The sequence below is a fragment of the Seriola aureovittata genome, chromosome 10 (assembly GCF_021018895.1).
Source record: "Seriola aureovittata isolate HTS-2021-v1 ecotype China chromosome 10, ASM2101889v1, whole genome shotgun sequence".
In the NCBI taxonomy this organism is placed as follows: domain Eukaryota; kingdom Metazoa; phylum Chordata; class Actinopteri; order Carangiformes; family Carangidae; genus Seriola; species Seriola aureovittata.
Window position 1 is genome coordinate 27,911,375 of NC_079373.1, and position 19,813 is coordinate 27,931,187.

The following is a 19,813-nucleotide window of genomic DNA, read 5'->3' on the forward strand; positions in this document are numbered from 1 at the left end:
GGCTGTGACAGGTTATTTGTTGTTTGAGAATAACAGCGCTCCCTCGTTGCTAGCGTGTGTTCATAAGAGGCCGAGCCCCGGGGCGTCAGGGTGGGGGCGGATGAAGCCTGACGGGGCCTGCAGCCTGACGGGGCCTGCAGCTGGGAGCTGAAGGGCGGATGAAGCCTGACGGGGCCTGCAGCTGGGAGCTGAAGGGCGGACTGCAGCAGCTCCGGGCTGATCAGATAACAACAGCCAGAGAACAAAAAATCGTCTGTGCTTTGAATTCTGTCCTGCAGAGCGGAGGCAGGGTGGGACCTCTTCATGGAGAGAGGATCTCTGCAGTGTCTCAGTCTGATCTGACACTTAAATGTAACAGCTGGACATTAACACAGAATCTGAATCTCATTATTCAGGACTTGGTCCAGACGCTGGAGGTCCTGGTGACCAGTGTGGTGCTTCATTTCTATTTACACAGCAGTTACTGGCAAATTCCTGAGAACCTGACGCGTCTTATTAACTTCAGCTCAACTCCACACTGAACTAGTCAGTCCTTGAGAAGCAACGTGTTCGCACTGAGACTGGGAAACTGGCTTTTAAATTTTAGGCTCCACATACGTGAACTAACATGTAAAATAGATGAGTGAAGAAGTTAATCCAGTGTAATGTTTGTAAATGTGTCAGCTGACTCAGGACAGTGTGAATGTGTGTGCTTCAGCTTTTCTGAACTATGTCCTATATTATACCTGTTCCTTTTATGATTCTCCTACATTACACTGAACGCAGCTTACCATTTAAACACTCACACTCATGGATTATTGTGTGTCGTGTTGTGGATTTTGTTTCAGGGCGTCCTTCTCTGTATAAATAAAGGTTTGAATGAACCAGTCGACTCATGTTCACGCAGCAGCAGAGCAGGAAACAAGGTGTTTACAACCTGTTTCTGACGCCACCAAGTGGCAAAAGAACTGTTACCACAGGTTAAAGGTTTCACACCTTTCAAGACCTTTTTTTATTATTAAAAAACTGATTTCAGTCATCAAGACTGAAAGACCTGCTGAAAACACCAGGCTTTCACCACATTCAGATTTGAACAGAAGGTGGATGGAATGTAACACCTGCTTCCTGGTCATACGGGTGAAGGTGTCAACAAGAACCAGTAGAGATGATAAAGTTTACAATTATAACATTTCCATCATATTGTTTCAGTTGTGTCCAGTAATAAAGTCCTTAATGATTTAAACATGCTCTGGATGAGCAGTCAGAGACAGATGGATGAATAAGTGGCTGGATTCATTAAGAATAAGTAACTTAAGATAGAAGTAAAGTTTACATGAGGTTCAGACCTGCTGCAGCCACAGTCCACAGGCCAGCACATCGCTCACATTTCCCAGAGTTCATTGCCCCTGAAATGTTGGATTACTCTGCAGCCCCCCCCCCCCCCCCGTCACTCTGCTGCCTTTGTCTGGGACCGCTGGGGGTCGAGCCTCGGGCGGGATGTGTGGGGGTAGAGAGACAGGGAGAGCATGTGTGGGAGGGTGGGGCAAGCACGAGGCAGGCAACCCCCCGAGCCATGACCCCCTCCCCTCCCACCACCTCCCCGATCCCCATCCAACCCTCAGCCCCGAGCTCATTTCTGCAGAGCTGAAATCTATGGCTGCCCTCAGGGGGGTGGGGGTGGGGGGGGTCCCACACCCACAAGGACCTCCAGGCAGACACTGACCCCCTTCACTCAGCTTTGGTCACATTCACTGCCTGGATTAGAGACGAGTGTGTGTGTGTGTGTGTGTGTTTCTCTATATTCATGGGGTCCACAGAGCCTGGGATTCATTTTTGGAAACACGGCATCATGGGAAATCAGTGCAGCAGATAACTGTAATAATCTTTCAAATGTGTTTTTCCCTCCGAGGCCTTTGATTTGAAAAATCCCATTAGCCACTTGATATCACAAAAGGCCATTTTCCAAGATGGCCGCCATTTCCAGCACAGGAAACAGACCAGAGTTTTAATCACTGGACAAATTTCAATGATTTTACAACTGAATCCTGTTTTTGACTTCGAGGACGTCAGATTCACAATTAAATATTATTCTAAATAATTTTTTTAATAATCTTATTTATTATCTATTTATTTATTAATAATTATTATCTATTATTTCATATAATGATTATGTCCCTCCGTGTGACTGTTCTAATTCAGCAGGACTTTTAATTTGTAAAAGGTTTGATGTGACACCTGAATCGTTCATAAGAGAAAAACTGTGGGTGAATTTATTGCAGAAAAATTATATTTTCTTGCTAGAAATGTCAGCCATCTTGGAAATGGCGGCCATCTTGAATTTCTGAGTGGCTAACATGTTTTATTAATAATACTGTGTCTACATTTGAAAGATTTCTCCAGTCCTCTGCGGAGCTACATCAGCTGCCTCCTGATTGGTCGTCTGTCCCGGTCGACTCGTCACTGGCTTTAAACGACGGCGTGATGGCGTTCCTGACGTCTTACCTCTGTGCCGGCCGCAGCTCCTCCCGGTGAGTCCAGCTTGCGTTTCTTGCGCGGCCCGATGGCGGCGAGGGCCGTGAGGTTGGCGTCTCGTTGTCTCATCTGAGCCAACTCCTGCTGCTGCATCTGTGGAGGGAAAACAAACACGATGTCACGCGTCGATGTTTGTTTTGGCTCTGTGTGGCCGTCCAGGTGGAAACAGACCTCAGGTGAAGACGACGACACGAAGCAGACATTTATACTTCAGACTCGTTTCCCTCCTCTGTCAAACAGCTGATCCACTGCTGGTCTCTGGGACCATGAGGGACTGTCTCCTCACAGTGGGACAGACAGTCCTGAACTACACTGACCTTTGACCCCGTCTGCTGAGGTCACCGGCCTACAGCCTCTTCTGGTCTACCTTTGTCCACATCTGAACCCAGACACTGACGACTACTCAGAGGTCCTGAGTGACCTCTTCAGACCGGTCCAGACCGCCCTGACATGCCTCCACTTGGCTGCCCCCCTCCCTCCAGCCCTCGGGCCTTCCCAGAGAGACTTATGGGTAATGACCCCTGACCTCTGCAGAGACCTCAGGCAGACCCTGAGGTCCCTGCAGAGACTCGAGCGTCTGGCTACAGCCTGAGGGTGAGACTGTGTGTGTGTGTGTGTGTGTGTGTGTGTGTGTGTGTGTGTGTGTGTGTGTGTGGGCAGTCAGTTGGAGGCTGGATAACATGAACACAGTGAAATGGGACGCTCCCCACAGGTTGACAAAAGAACATAAAGAAATAAAACAACGAACAAACGTAATGAGCTACAACAGGAAACCTCCACCTTCTCTCCGTCTGTCGTTGGTGTGGTGCACAGACAGACATATTGACCACAGTATCAGTGATCAGGATGACAGGCCTTGGATCAATAATAATGTATATATACACACACACATTCCAGACTCAACAACACAAGCCTTCACATGAAGACAACACTGACACACAGAGGGGTCGTACCTCCTTGGCCTTCTGCTTCAGGCGAGCCTGCTCTGGATCTTCTTGTCTGGCGCGACTCTGGAAGTCAAACACAGACACAGGGGTCAGACCTCTGCTTCTATCAGATGACCTTTGACCTCTCTGTGCTGATGCGTAAACATGAAGGGCGCTGAGTTGTGAGGAGTTTTTATTTTCCCGCTGACTCTGACTGACAATCACTTACTAATATAATATAATATAATATAATATAATATAATATAATATAATATAATATAATATAATAAACTTTAACGTAAAAAATATTAATTGGTTTTTAGAGATTCATATGTTTTATAATATTAATTCTGTGTGTCCATGTTCTACATATAAAAATTTATTTGACCTTTTTTTTTCTTTTATTTCTTGGTATTTCAGAGTAAAATAATGAGACTTTAACAGAATAATAATGATGTCATCGAGCTGAATCTATTGATGGTTTTAATTTGGATGTAATGAGTCAATATTCTTCAGTATAATAATCACCTCCTCAGTGACATCTCTGTCAAACGTCAAGGTAATTAGCCCAGTGAGAGAGAGTGTGTGTGTGTGTGTGTGTGTGTGTGTGTGTGTGTGTGTGTGTGTGAGTGAGTGTGTGTGTGTGTGTGTAATGATGTCTTTAGAAGATCATTTCTGTAATTATCTGTGCTTCCATGTGTTGCCCGTGGGAGGACAGGAAAATACACACACACCTAATAGGACATCATTAAGCAGGTTTTAACAGCCATGAAGAAGAAAGAAAGTGGCTGAGATCAAATCAAATCATTAATTGATCAGTGTATTGACAGAAAATTAATCTGCAACTATTTTAATAATAGTTTAATATTTTCTATCACAGTAAATTGACTGTTTTCAGTTCTGTTGGTCGACAAAATGTGATGTGAAGATGTCACCTTGGACTCTAGGACGGACAGAAGAAGAAGGAACAACACACCTGTACACTGTGTGACTATACAGGTATCAGATTGAGAGAGTGTGTGTGTGTGTGTGTGTGTGTGTGTGGTGTGTGTGTGTGTGTGTGTGTGTGTGTGTGTTGTACCTTGGCAGCCTTCAGCAGCATCTCTCTCTCCTGCTCGTCTTTCCTCTGTTTCTCCATTCGCTCCAGCTGCTCGAAGAAACGAAGCTGAGAGCGAACGTCTGACGTCGGTTCGTGATGCTCTTCATCCTGACGGAGGAAGACGAAGAGGATGGTGACTGTCTATCTAATTTGCCAACTGAAAACACCTGGATTTCATCTGTATTTACTGTCACATGATCACTCAGAGAGGAAGTCAGGAGATCCTTCATGCTCTTCTAGCTAAATGTTTGTCACCAGGTGTTTGTCCTGCAGAACTCCGACTGCGTGAAGGAGCAGTGTGTGTGTGTGTGTGTGTGTGTGTGTGTGTGTGTGTGTGTCTTTGTGTGTGTGTGTGTTCTCACCTTCCCTCCGTCTGCACGATGCTGAGCAACGGCTGAAACCTTCTCCAGCAGGGAGCGCAGTCTGGACTGAGTCGCGTGGGAGATGAAGTTGACGACCTCCAGAGGAACCTCGGTCACCCCCAGCTTCTTAGCTGAGGACGAGAGTCTGTATCAGCTCCTCTGAGATACATACATGAGATATAGATCTATAGATCTATAGATCTATATGAGTTATATTCATGTGTTTGTTTGTTCACGAAGCCCTTCCTGGATTTCACGACACAGCTCTTTGAAAATGAATCTGTTGGTTCCTCTTGGTGGTTTTAGATTCTTCATCTCTGACCTTTTAAGTTTTAATGGATTCTTATCACATTATTTATTAAATTGTATTAATGTTTGTTTTAACTGATGTTCTTTTTTAGCTGGTGTTTTGATCTGCTGCACATCATTGTAAAGGAGAGTTTAAATAAAGACATAAACTCCATGTTGAACACCAACCAGACGTCTGCTGTGGAGTGACGGTCTGACTGACTTATGAACGGAAACAGGAAATAAGTTTGAGGTCAGACGAGTCCTTCTCTCCTTCACTGACGAGTTTCTTCTTTATTTGATTATTAAAGTTAGATTTTAATTCTGAGGACTGACACAGAAACATTTCTACCCCAGAAATAATTAGACGCATTTCTGTCTTAGTTCTGGATGTTTCCTCCTCAGCTCCTCTGGCGCTACTTTTGTCCTTGGACTAATTCCAGACTCAAACTGTGGGAGGATGTGTCGTCCTCCGGTCAGCTGAGGATCACACACAGTGAACTGTGGCGCTGGTGAAGAACTGACGAGAAGAAACAGAACAAACCTGAAGGTGAGAAATAAACCAGGTGATCCAAACTAAAATACGACCGTTTCCATGACGATCAGACTGAGGCGGCTGCTCGTCACATCACTGTGACCTGGATCCTTTAAGTGACCACGCCTCCTGGTCCTGTGTTCGGCCTGAGGAGTCTCACCTGTCTCACCCTTAAGTTCCTCCCTCAGCTGAGGAGAAATGAAACCTTTGGAGTCAGACTGAAGTAGAAAACTTCAGGTGTTTTGTTCGACCGGCCCCTGATCATTAATATTAACAACCTGTTCCCTACAGTATGTCAAGCTGCTCGTCCCGCTGTCACGGCAGCAGACTGAAACTGAGGCTAAACATGGAAGCAGAGGAGACGAGGGAATATCATCCAGCAGGTGAAGTTACACCGTCACCTGCTGCTGCTGCGCTCAGACAGGTAAAACCTCATGGCGGTGAAACTAGAGAAAAGTCTTCGTACGACTCAGCCAACAGAACATCAGCTCCATCAGCTCTAGCTACATGTCTGAACTCAGACAGACCGGCTCCTCTTGGTGAACGACACAGAATCTCTCAGATTCTGGTTCTGAGGTGGATTCTGTCTCCTGGTTTTTCCTCTCCAGACCATCAGACTCAAACCCTCTTACGCAGGTGACTGTACCTGTGTCCAGGATGCGGCGGTGCAGCAGCCCGGTGGGCAGGAAGGACTCGTCTTTACAGGAGCGGATCTTTGTGCCCACTAGCTCCGAGCTGGTTGCTAGGATACGGGCGTTCTCCTCGTTAAGGTTGACGCCGGCCATGGACGCCACGTCGTTGATGTCATCGTCATCTCTGAGGACAGAGAGGTGAGGACACAGAGAGGAGGGATTATTTTCTGTTATTCCACCAGGTGAGTCTTTAAGGACAGATTATATCTTTATATATTATTATTGATGAGGTTAACTGAAGTTGAGAAGAAGCTGTTTTTCTGGGGGGGGGGCTCAGACAGTTTTTGTGTTTCTTTTTATTCCTTTTATATTCAGTGTGTGACAGACTCTCTGACCCCCCCCCCAGTGAAACAGTGGCAGCAGCAGCTCAGCTTCAGTGAGGAGACACTGTGGAGCGCTGCTGCCCCCTGTGGCTGATCTGTGAACTGCACCAACTACACCCCCCCAACCCTGTAGATGTTCTTCCTCATCACTGTGATTCAGTGTGTTTGAATCTGGACTGAGTCACAGCCTCGTGTCAGAGTTTTTAAAAACAGTTTTCCTATAGATATGAATAACTGTTCCATTATGAATAATTCACCTCAAACACCTTAAGTTAAGATTTTCCTTAAAGTGTCAGTTAAGGTTTCCTTAAAATAAACACTTAAGTATTTAAGGTTTTCTCCTGATCTTAGCCTTACTCTTAAAGAATCACTTCCTCAGTTAAACTGATGAACAAAACACCTTAGTGATGAAAAAACTAAAGGTATCTCTGACTCTGTCTTAAATGCAACATGTCTGAGTTCATGCTGCTAAATTTATAAAAACTGTTTATTTGCACAGACGTTAGTGTAAAATATTACACAGTATAAAAGAAACTATATGTGCAGGAGAGGAAGGAAGCCCAGAGGGTTCATACAGACATTCAAACATAAAGCAATGCAACATGAAGGAGACAAAAAAAGAAAGATATAAATAAATTATAAATATATCTAAAACATATCTAAAATATAATAATAATAATAATAATAATAATAATAATAATAATAATAATAACAATAGATCCATATTAAAGAGAATGAAAACATCCCAGAGATGATGATGATCTTCAGTGACCTGAACGAAGAACTTTACGCTGTAAATATAAACTCTTGAACAGAGTCTGTGCAGCGGAGGAGAAGTGAAACTTTAGGTGTGATATTTAAGAAAAAAACTTCAGGTGTTTAGTGCGACCTGTCCCTGAGTCGTCTTTACCTCATGTTGAAAACATCAGGTAGATTTCCCTGTGACGTTTTGTTGAATGAAAACCTCCCTCTCACCTGAATGTCCCGCCCCCTGGGTCACTCAGCTTCTTCTGATTGGCTTGAGCGGACAGGTTGACGAGACTTTTGCCGATGATGGTCGTGGGTCCTCTGACGAGCGCACCTGAGGAAAGCAGAACAGGATCAGCTCCAGATCTACAGTGACGACAGCTGATCTAAAGGTCACATGATCTCTGCTGTGACGGAGAGTCGCCGCCCTCCAGTGGTTCAGAGCGGAGCTGCGGCTGGACTCACCTTGAGGTCTGAGGTTCTGACTGATGACGACAGGTGTACGGGTCTGAACGGTCTGGACTCCTGGTCTGCCCACGGCCTGGAGGAGACAGAGATGTTAACTCAGAGACTGGAGCTGGTTCTGGTTCTGGATCTAGTTCTAGTTCTGGATCTAGATAAAGTTCTGGTTCTGGATCTATTTCTGGTTTGGATCTGTATCTGGTTCTGGATCCACTGCGTGTTTCAGATTCAACAAACTGGTTCCCAGTTTAAAGATCAACTCAAAACGTCCTGAAATCTGCTCTTTGCTGACCTCCAGTGGTTTAATGTCTCACCTGGCTGCAGTGATGTAACTGTGACATCACTGATGGGTGTGGCTACAGGTGAACCTCTCACACACACACACCTGAACCTCTCACACACACACCTGAACCCCTCACACACACACCTGAGCCTCTCACACACACACACACACACCTGAACCTCTCACACACACACACACACACCTGAACCCCTCACACACACCTGAACCTCTCACACACACCTGAACCTCTCACACACACACCTGAACCCCTCACACACACCTGAACCTCTCACACACACACCTGAACCTCTCACACACACACCTGAACCTCTCACACACACACCTGAGCCTCTCACACACACACACACACACACACACACCTGAACCTCTCACACACACACACACACACCTGAACCCCTCACACACACCTGAACCTCTCACACACACACCTGAACCCCTCACACACACACCTGAGCCTCTCACACACACACACACACACACACACCTGAACCTCTCACACACACACACACACACCTGAACCCCTCACACACACCTGAACCTCTCACACACACACACACACCTGAACCTCTCACACACACACAAAGCTCTCTCACACACACCTGAACCCTCACACACCTGAACTTCTCACACACCTGAACCTCTTACGCACACCTGAACCCCTCACACACACACAAAGCTCTCTCACACACACACCTGAACCCCTCACACACACCTGAACCTCTCACACACACACACACCTGAACCCCTCACACACACCTGAACCTCTCACACACACACACCTGAACCCCTCACACACACACCTGAACCCCTCACACACACATGAACCCCTCACACACACCTGAACCCCTCACGCACACCTGAACCCCTCACGCACACCTGAACCCCTCACGCACACCTGAAGCTCTCACACACACCTGAAGCTCTCTCACACACCTGAAGCTCTCTCACACACACACCTGAACCTCTCACACGTCTGAACCTCTCACACACACCTGAACTCCTCACGCACACCTGAACCTCACACACCTGAACCCCTCACACACACACCTGAACCCCTCACACACACACCTGAGCCTCTCACACACACACACACACACACCTGAACCTCTCACACACACACACACACACCTGAACCCCTCACACACACTTGAACCTCTCACACACACCTGAACCTCTCACACACACACCTGAACCCCTCACACACACCTGAACCTCTCACACACACCTGAACCTCTCACACACACACCTGAACCCCTCACACACACACCTGAGCCTCTCACACACACACACACACACACACACCTGAACCTCTCACACACACACACACACACCTGAACCCCTCACACACACCTGAACCTCTCTCACACACACACCTGAACCCCTCACACACACACCTGAGCCTCTCACACACACACACACACACACACACCTGAACCTCTCACACACACACACACACACCTGAACCCCTCACACACACCTGAACCTCTCACACACACACACACACCTGAACCTCTCACACACACACAAAGCTCTCTCACACACACCTGAACCCCTCACACACCTGAACTCTCACACACACTGAACCTCTCACGCACACCTGAACCCCTCACACACACACACAAAGCTCTCTCACACACACACACCTGAACCCCTCACACACACCTGAACCTCTCACACACACACACACACCTGAACCCCTCACACACACCTGAACCTCTCACACACACCTGAACCCCTCACACACACACCTGAACCCCTCACACACACATGAACCCCTCACACACACCTGAACCCCTCACGCACACCTGAACCCCTCACGCACACCTGAACCCCTCACGCACACCTGAAGCTCTCACACACACCTGAAGCTCTCTCACACACCTGAAGCTCTCTCACACACACACCTGAACCTCTCACACGTCTGAACCTCTCACACACACCTGAACTCCTCACGCACACCTGAACCTCACACACCTGAAGCTCTCTCACACACACACCTGAAGCTCTCTCACACACACACCTGAAGCTCTCTCACACACACCTGAGCCTCTCACACACACACCTGAACCTCTCTCACACACACACACCTGAACCCCTCACACACACTTGAACCTCTCACACACCTGAACCTCTCACACACACCTGAAACTCTCTTACACACCTGAAGCTCTCTCAAACACCTGAAGCTCTCTTACACACCTGAACCTCTCTCACACACCTGAAGCTCTCTCACACACACCTGAACCTCTCACACACACCTGAAGCTCTCTCACACACACCTGAACCCCTCACACACACCTGAAGCTCTCTCACACACCTGAACCTCTCTCACACACACCTGAACCTCTCACACACACCTGAACCTCTCACACACACCTGAAGCTCTCACACACACCTGAAGCTCTCACACACACCTGAACCTCTCACACACACCTGAACCTCTCACACACACCTGAAGCTCACACACACCTGAACCTCTCACACACACCTGAACCTCTCTCACACACACGAAGCTCTCACACACACCTGAACCTCTCACACACACCTGAACCTCTCACACACACCTGAAGCTCTCACACACACCTGAACCTCTCTCACACACACCTGAACCCCTCACACACACCTGAAGCTCTCTCACACACCTGAACCTCTCACACACACACCTGAACCTCTCTCACACACACACCTGAAGCTCTCTCTCACACACACCTGAAGCTCTCTCACACACACAACTGAACCTCTCTCACACACCTGAACCTCTCACACACACCTGAAACTCTCTTACACACCTGAACCTCTCACACACACCTGAAACTCTCTTACACACCTGAACCTCTCACACACACACGAAGCTCTCTCACACACACCTGAACCCCTCACACACACCTGAACCCCTCCCACACACCTGAACCCCTCACACACACCTGAACCTCTCACACACACCTGAAGCTCTCTCACACACCTGAACCTCTCTCACACACCTGAACCCCTCACACACACCTGAAGCTCTCTCACACACACCTGAAGCTCTCACACACACACCTGAACCCCTCACACACACCTGAAGCTCTCTCACACACCTGAAGCTCTCTCACACACACGAAGCTCTCTCACACACACCTGAACCCCTCACACACACCTGAACCCCTCCCACACACCTGAACCCCTCACACACACCTGAACCTCTCACACACACCTGAACCCCTCACACACACCTGAACCTCTCTCATACACCTGAACCCCTCACACACACCTGAACTCTCACACACACTGAACCTCTCACACACACTGAACCTCTCTCACACACACGAAGCTCTCACACACACCTGAACCTCTCACACACACCTGAACCTCTCACACACACCTGAAGCTCTCACACACACCTGAAGCTCTCTCACACACACACCTGAACCCCTCACACACACCTGAAGCTCTCTCACACACCTGAACCTCTCACACACACACCTGAACCTCTCTCACACACACACCTGAAGCTCTCTCTCACACACACACTGAAGCTCTCTCACACACACAACTGAACCTCTCTCACACACCTGAACCTCTCACACACACCTGAAACTCTCTTACACACACCTGAACCTCTCACACACACCTGAACCTCTCTCACACACACCTGAACCTCTCACACACACACACACGAAGCTCTCTCACACACACCTGAACCCCTCACACACACCTGAACCCCTCACACACACCTGAACCCCTCACACACACACCTGAACCTCTCACACACACCTGAAGCTCTCTCACACACCTGAACCTCTCTCACACACCTGAACCCCTCACACACACCTGAAGCTCTCTCACACACACCTGAAGCTCTCACACACACACCTGAACCCCTCTCACACACCTGAAACTCTCTTACACACCTGAACCTCTCACACACACACGAAGCTCTCTCACACACACCTGAACCCCTCACACACACCTGAACCCCTCCCACACACCTGAACCCCTCACACACACCTGAACCTCTCACACACACCTGAACCCCTCACACACACCTGAACCTCTCTCATACACCTGAACCCCTCACACACACCTGAACCCCTCCCACACGAACCCCTTCATCGTACCAGAGCCGTTGTGGTCGTGAGCGGCGTGTTCAGTCTGACGGTGCCGGTGGCCGGACTGATGGGCAGCCGCGGTCTGATGGCGGTGGTGGTGACGGAGCCGGGGGCGGCAGGGGGGGGCGCAGAGGTGCTGGGGGTGGCCGTCATCAGAGACTGCTGGCTGTTGAGCAGAGACTGACGCAGGGCGGGGAGGCTTTTCTGTGGAGAGACGACAGGTCAGGTGATAAGTGACGACTCGTCACTGGAAACACGAAGAGAAGTTACGACTATGTAATGACATCATAATAACGTTTAATGATGGAATAACCTGTTAAATATTTAAAGAATAAAATGATTTTTCTGCTGTATTTCTGTTGACCACAAATATCAAAGACGCCTCAAAGAACAGATTTAATCTGAAGGAATAGATGGAAAAGATATATTATATATTATATATTATATATTATATATTTCCAGCTCTACACTGTGTTAATGTGCTTCAGTCATTTGATGAATTAAAGCAACTGTATGACTGATACAGACTCAGCTCTGGAGAGACCCTCAACTACAACTGTTGAAAAGAGTTTTGAATCTATAACTACAGTCAGAATATAAGAAATATATAAGAAATATAAGAAATATATAAGAAATATATAATATATGAAATAAAATATATAAGAAGTAAGAAATATATAAGAAATATATAATATATTAAATAAAATATATAAGAAATAAGAAATATAAGTAATATATAAGAAATATAATATATAAGAAATATAAGAAATATGTGAAATATATAAGATATAGAGTATATAAGAAAAATAAGAAATATAATATTTAAGAAATAAGAAATATATAAGAAATATAATATATGAGAAATATAAGGAATAAATACATAAGAAATATAATATTTAAGAAATATGTGAAATATATAAGAAATATAAAATATAATAAATATATAATATATGAAATATAATATATAAGAAATATGAAATATAATATATAAGAAATATGATATATAATAAATATATAAGAAATAATAAATATAATAAATATATAATAAACTAGAAAATTCCAGGGAAATTTTGAGTGCCACGGGGGCTACTGCCAGGATAGGGTTAGGGTAAAAAATCTTCTCTGTGTCACTGTAGCGATGACATCACGCAGCCCTTGGCTGTCAGAGGTCAGGTCAGGAGCTGCCGTTGCCATGGCAATGTGAACATCTGCCCAGAATTTGGCTTCTACATGGCTTCAAACAACTGCAAATTATGAGAAAACGGTTACTTCTTTTCAAAAACCGAAAAAAGGTGAAATTTTTGTGGGTTTTTTAAAAAATTCCAATGCATTCCTAATGCATTATTTATTCCCAGTATTTTGGGAATAACTTTGGGAAAAATTGGAATTTTAACACCAAAAGTCATAGCACCTCTTTCGGGATCAAGACGCACGTTTTGATATATATATTACCGGGGTTTTCTCAAAGCTGTGAGGCGAGTTACGCGCCAAAATTTGGCGGAAGAATAATAATAAGCCTGAGGAATATTAATTGATACACTCCTCTCAGCTGTTCTAGCTGTAGAGGCCTCGGAGCTGAGCACCCGCGGCACTAATAAGAAATATATAAGAAATATATAAGAAGATAGAACTGGTATTAAAGCACTTGTAGTGCTGCTGATGAGCAGGTGACGCTTCAGTACTGGACTACTGAGTACTGGTTTAAACTGTATGAAGGAGCTGTGATGGTAGAAGGGACAGTGTTAATGACTGTGGTATCCATAGTAACAGTACTGTAGTTGTGTACTCATGAGTGTGGCGGTACCTTGAGGAAGGGGATGAGGTAGGGCTGTGGGGAGGACTTCAGCTCAGCCTGCAGCCGAGTGGTGAACTCCTCAGGCTCAATCTTAGCATCCTGAGAGGACACACAGAACCTCGTTAGGACACACAGAACCTCTTTAGGACACACAGAACCTCTTTAGGAAACGACACACAGAACCTCTTTAGGACATGACACACAGAACCTCATTAGACAGGACACACAGAACCTCTTTAGGACACACAGAACCTCTTTAGGACATGACACACAGAACCTCTTTAGGACATGACACACAGAACCTCGTTAGACAGGACACACAGAACCTCTTTAGGACACACAGAACCTCTTTAGGACACACAGAACCTCGTTAGACAGGACACACAGAACCTCTTTAGGACACACAGAACCTCTTTAGGACACACAGAACCTCTTTAGGACACACAAAACCTCGTTAGATCAAGTCCAATCAAACTAAAGAGTGTCTTACGAGTAGGTCCTGCACCAGGGCCTTCACATTCTTGGAGGTATCTGGGGAGGGCGAGTTGTGGGACGCCAGCTTGATGAGCGTGGCGAGGAAGTTCTTGCATTTCTTCACGTTTTCTTGCATTTCCTGTCGGAGACATTAAAACGTTAGAAACCAGCAGCGCTGACACAACCTCCGTCAGCTGCACGGGACACCGTCCTCACCTGGGAAACCACGGTGACTCTGGCGGGGGGCGTGACTGCGGGAGCGGCGGGGGTCGTGCTGGTCAGGGGGGCGGACGTGACACCGGCTGACTTGGCCACGGTCGTCCCCCCCGCTGTTATCACCGTCGGGGCCTTCTGAGGGGTCGTCATCTTCACCGACACCGCCGTAGTGCCGGGGGCCACGGTGATGGCCTTCTGGGAAACAAGACCACCATCAAGGACAGGAAGCACCATGATAATTAAACAATGAATTCATTTCTCATTTTTAACTGGAGTTGTGACGGGTCGTCGTCGTCTTACCGACCTGGTTCTGCATCTTATTGCATATTTAAAAGCCTCTCATGATCTACACACACGGATCTGTTTGTATGGATTGTTGTATGAAAACGTATCTGAATGTACTTCACTGAAAATGTGTATTTCTATTCATTTGTTCTTTTCTGTGGTCAGGTCACTTGTAGATTAGATCTGGATCTCAATGCGACTTCCTGCTTCAGTAAAATGTATGTAAATGATTGAGCTGATCAGATTCAGTGTGATCAGGATGTGTTCAGGTGATGTCACTGAACTGGATGGAGGACTGAGACTGTTCTGGGTCACAGAGTCGACTCCTGTTTGTACCAAGTGGAAACGTAAGTGTAAACATGTGGTTTAGGACGTCAGATAATGTGAGAGGACGGCGGCTCTGACGGTTGGACCCTCCAGTAATTTAAAGCGTCCTCATGCTGGGGAGGGGCGTGCAGCAGAGGGACGATTCATCTGCTTCAACATTCATCAGAATTCCTCAGCTGATTATTCTGAGCCCTGGTTCCTGATGCGAGCGTCTGGACGACGAGGGGACGGGAAATACAAACCTGGACAGTGGTGGTGGAGGGAGCCTGAACCATTCTGGTGGGAGCGGGGGAGGCCAGGCGGACGGTCTGAGGTGTACCAGGAGCCTGCAGACAACACAGAAGGAAAACACATGACCTTATGTAACAGTAAAACATCCAGAGAATCATAATGAGTAGTTCATGTGAGGACACAGGAGCAGAGGTGTGGGAGACACTGGGAACATCAGATGAACTGATTCTTTCACTTTCACTTAGTTTTTCTTCAATTTCTTCTCTGATGCATTTCACACACTTTTATTTTCTGTAGCAATTAATCTGCTGATTATTTTCTTGACTAACTGTTTCATCATTCGGTCAAAAAACAAACAAAAATGTCTGAAAGTTTAACGTGATGACACCGAACATCTGGAGGCGAAGCGGGTTTTATCAGCTGTCAGCGCCTTCAGCCACGTCCTGACTGACACATAACAAACCTAACATGAGTCAAATGAACCACAGCGATTAACCAGTTATAGTGATAACTCACATGTAAACAGTAACACTACCCGCCTGACATTTCTACCGTGATGGAAACTGTGTCATCTCTACAGACGTTCACTTCCCTGTGACAGCACACACACTCTCACACACACACACACACACACACGCACACACGCACACACACTCTCTCACACACACACACACACACACTCTCACACACACACGCACACACGCACACACACACACACACACACACACACTCTCACACACACACACACACACACTCTCACACACACACACACACACACACGCACGCGGCCTGGAGGAGCCGGGGATCGAACCAGCGACCCTCTGATTACTGGACTTCTTGCATTAACTCAGCAGCAGAACACAGTACAGTTCAGAAAGCTCAGTGAAGAAAGGACCAGATTTATGAAGTACCAGTCCATTAGAACAGACCCAGTCCTGGTCCCGGTCCTGGTCCCGGTCTCTACTGTTAACTGACGTCTACACCTCTATTAGAAACTTTTCTCTAACTGATGAAACAGGTTCCGACATCAGACGGACCACCTGACACCACGTCATCATTATTTCAATTCAACATTGAATTAATGTGATTTTCACTTCGACCAGAACCGAGACCTACCGTGGTGGCGGTGCTGACCCGGATGGTGGCCCCGGCCGTCGGCGTCGCTGGTCTCTGGGTGATGCTGGCCACCGTCTGGGCCTGCTGTGTCTTGGCCTGAGCCTGGGCCAGGACCTGCTGGGGGACCATCACCAGCTGACCGGTCTCTGTCCGGACCAGAACCATACCTGAGGGGAGACGGGACACTGGGTTAGTACCAACATGGGGATCCTGTGGTCCTGGTCCGGAGGCGGCCTGATTCACTGAAGCCTTGAACAGTAAATGTTGGTTTACTCGCCTCCTGAATATCAACACCATCGCGTTTCACTGCAACTGATCCGATTATTTCCTCGACTCACGGATCAATTGTTTTTTCTATAAAATGTCAGATACAATGAAAAACTCAAATTTTTCCCACAGGTGACGTCATCATGTGTTTTGTTTTGACTGAACCTCATATCTTCAGTTTCCTTTAAGAACCAGGTTTTTACTTCAGTACGACTAAAACATTATTTCTGATTGTAAGAAGAGCAGAAGCTAATTAATGCTCTGATGATCCACTCATCGTTAGTGGACGTGTCTGGGTCCAAACTCAGAGACGCCGTCACCCCCACCTCACAATAAATACACAGCCATCTTTTCAAAAACCCAGAAAGCTCTGAAGGTTCTTCAAACATCTGGATGAAAAAAAACTAAACTAAACTGTTGCAACAGACAGAAGATTTTTCCCTCCAGATGTTCGAGGAGTCTCAAAGGATTCTGGGAAATCCTTCAGAAAAGCAGGAAGTGATGTTAAACCTCCTTCTAGGTTTATCAAACATCAGCTGTTGGTTTTCAGCTCAGAGGGAGCTACAGCGACCTATATGTGCTGTGTCATCAGAGGTGACATCACCCGACAACAGGTGACCCTTCAGGTCAGGTGGAGGTGTACAACCCTTGTGTTTGCTCACCAGGAGGCATGGTGAACCCGGGGGGCAGCTGGATGGTGGTCTGCTGCTGGGGCCGGACAGCCAGAGGAAGCTGAGGAGCAGCCGCCCGGGTGGAGCTCGCCACGAGCCCGGGTCTCTGCTGCTGGATGGAGGTGGCCACCACCGGAGCGCCCGGCGGCCTCACCACAGCCACTGCGGGCTGACCCACTCCGTTCATCGCAGGCTTCACCCCTGCAGCAGCCAGGGTGACGGCGGCCGTACTGGTCCCAGTCTGAGTCTGGCTGATGGGGGATTGGGCTGCAGCTGGAGGGGGGGTGCTCGTCAGGATGACAGTGTTTCCAGAGACCGGCTGGCTGGGCACCAGCATCTTGGTGTGCATCAGAGGGTTGCTGTGGTTCATGACCTGAGAGGTGGAAGCTGATGGGGAGGGGGCACCCTGGGTCACCAGCTGGCCACCCTTAGGGTCTACCCCGTTCTGGGCGACGCTGGCCACCGGGCTGGGGTGTCTCTGCAAAGCCACAGCGGGAGACGCCACTGAGGACTGAGGTACCGGGAAACTCGGCTGTGAAGCCATGGAGGCGATGATAGCGGACCCCCCAGCACTGACAGTACTTATAACAGTGCTGGCCCCGGCTGGTGGAGGGACCGCGGGCGAGTTCACCAACTTTACAGCTCCGCCGTTTCCGTTTAAACTTTGCAGTCCGGGAGACCCGGTCCTGATCGCCTCAGCCGCGGGGACGATGGAGGAGCTGGGAGCCGCGCTCGGACCCAGGACAGCCGCCCGGTGGAAGCTAGCAGCGGCGGGCTGAGTGGTCAAAGTTACGGGTCCCGGTCCGGGGGAAGCAGTCGGGGGAGCTGCTCCAACTGTTTGTAGCCCAGCTCCGGCGGTGATTACGGCCCCGGCAGCGATGGAGGAGGTAGAGGAGGAAAGGGTTTGAACGGAGAGAGGCTCATTAGCGCCGGGTTCCTGGGTTAACCCCGCTTTCGGATGCCCTTGTTGCGGCTCCACAGACCCCACTTGATCGCGCACTTTCCCTGAGAACTGACCCACGGCGGCCGGAGCTGCCTCCCGTTTTCCGTCGGAATACGAAGCAGCGGGAGTCTTTCGGTCGCCCAGTTGAGATTCCAGAGAGCCGACCAAGTCGCTAACGGCTTTCTCGTCCACCTCATTGAAGAGCATGTCCTCCAGTGGGTCGGAGGCTCCCGCCATCTTTGATGTCGGACCGTTGTGCAAATCGTATTTTAGAATGTACGCATGCGCCGAGGATCTGGCTGGTTTTCGAGCATAGAAACAGAGCAGATAGATTTTCTGTGGGCGCTGTGGCGGTAACTAGGTGTGTGTTGCAGGTACAACTCTACAGTAACTGACTTACACACATCTATAGTTAATGAGTGTAAAGTTAGAAACTGACAGTGGCTTCAGTTTTTTATACTGATTCATAGTTTTTCGGTTATTTAAAAAAGAAAAAGTAATTTACATAACAGATTACTGGGCGGCCGTTACTGGACACAGAGGTTCTGTTCTGTTGACATTTTGTAGGAGGGTGGGGGCCTTTTACAGGACTGTGCCCGGGGGCCTGTTGTCTCATACTCTGTCCCATCCATTAGTAAACATATAAACCTGCAGAGGTTTGTTATGACCCAGATACATCCCAAGTGGCCCAGCTGCAGTCTAATGGAAAATGTTATTCTCTCTGTCCTAAGGATGAAGTAGTCCAATCATCACCATCTGCTTTAAGCCCGAATAAATACCTGACCTTAATATTCTTTTATCTTTCTTTATTACATCCTCTGTACATTTTATCTAGATTTTTAGATTGTTGTAGCTCTAAACCTTTAGATTATTTACTTAAGTAAAAGTACCAGTTCAACAGTGTAAATTACTAGAGACCATGTTGTGATGAGATCACACATGTTAAGGTTCGACCCATCAGTACGCAGTAGTCATTACTACATTATTCAATCAGTACTTAGTGGTCAAACAATGTATCAGAATAATATATGCTAAATTACTGATTTTGATTATTGATATATTAATATATTCATTAGTTTAATGCTGCAGATGGTGAAGGTGGAGCTAATTTTTACTCCAGGGCAGTTGGTGAATTTTACCAAGAGATC

At 47.4% G+C, this 19,813-nt stretch overlaps 1 protein-coding gene across 2 annotated transcripts in view; it reads right to left on the minus strand.

Annotated features, from left to right (window-relative positions):
• LOC130176635 (transcription initiation factor TFIID subunit 4-like) overlaps positions 1 to 18,907 on the minus strand; it is a 29,065-nt gene extending 10,158 nt beyond the window's left edge. The window contains exons 1-14 of one of the 2 annotated variants that reach the window (XM_056387830.1): positions 17,714 to 18,907; positions 16,785 to 16,951; positions 15,680 to 15,763; positions 14,826 to 15,017; positions 14,626 to 14,748; positions 14,145 to 14,234; positions 12,350 to 12,544; positions 7,949 to 8,024; positions 7,712 to 7,817; positions 6,368 to 6,537; positions 4,899 to 5,029; positions 4,519 to 4,644; positions 3,465 to 3,521; positions 2,482 to 2,604 (exon numbers count right to left, since the gene is read on the minus strand). In XM_056387830.1, coding sequence (XP_056243805.1) covers positions 2,482 to 2,604; positions 3,465 to 3,521; positions 4,519 to 4,644; positions 4,899 to 5,029; positions 6,368 to 6,537; positions 7,712 to 7,817; positions 7,949 to 8,024; positions 12,350 to 12,544; positions 14,145 to 14,234; positions 14,626 to 14,748; positions 14,826 to 15,017; positions 15,680 to 15,763; positions 16,785 to 16,951; positions 17,714 to 18,902 — 2,829 coding nt within the window. In that variant the 5' untranslated portion in view covers positions 18,903 to 18,907. Of the gene's footprint in view, positions 1 to 2,481; positions 2,605 to 3,464; positions 3,522 to 4,518; positions 4,645 to 4,898; positions 5,030 to 6,367; positions 6,538 to 7,711; positions 7,818 to 7,948; positions 8,025 to 12,349; positions 12,545 to 14,144; positions 14,235 to 14,625; positions 14,749 to 14,825; positions 15,021 to 15,679; positions 15,764 to 16,784; positions 16,952 to 17,713 lie in introns of both variants that reach the window. The other variant, XM_056387829.1, reaches the window with a different exon arrangement.
• Between the last annotated feature and the right edge of the window lie 906 nt (positions 18,908 to 19,813).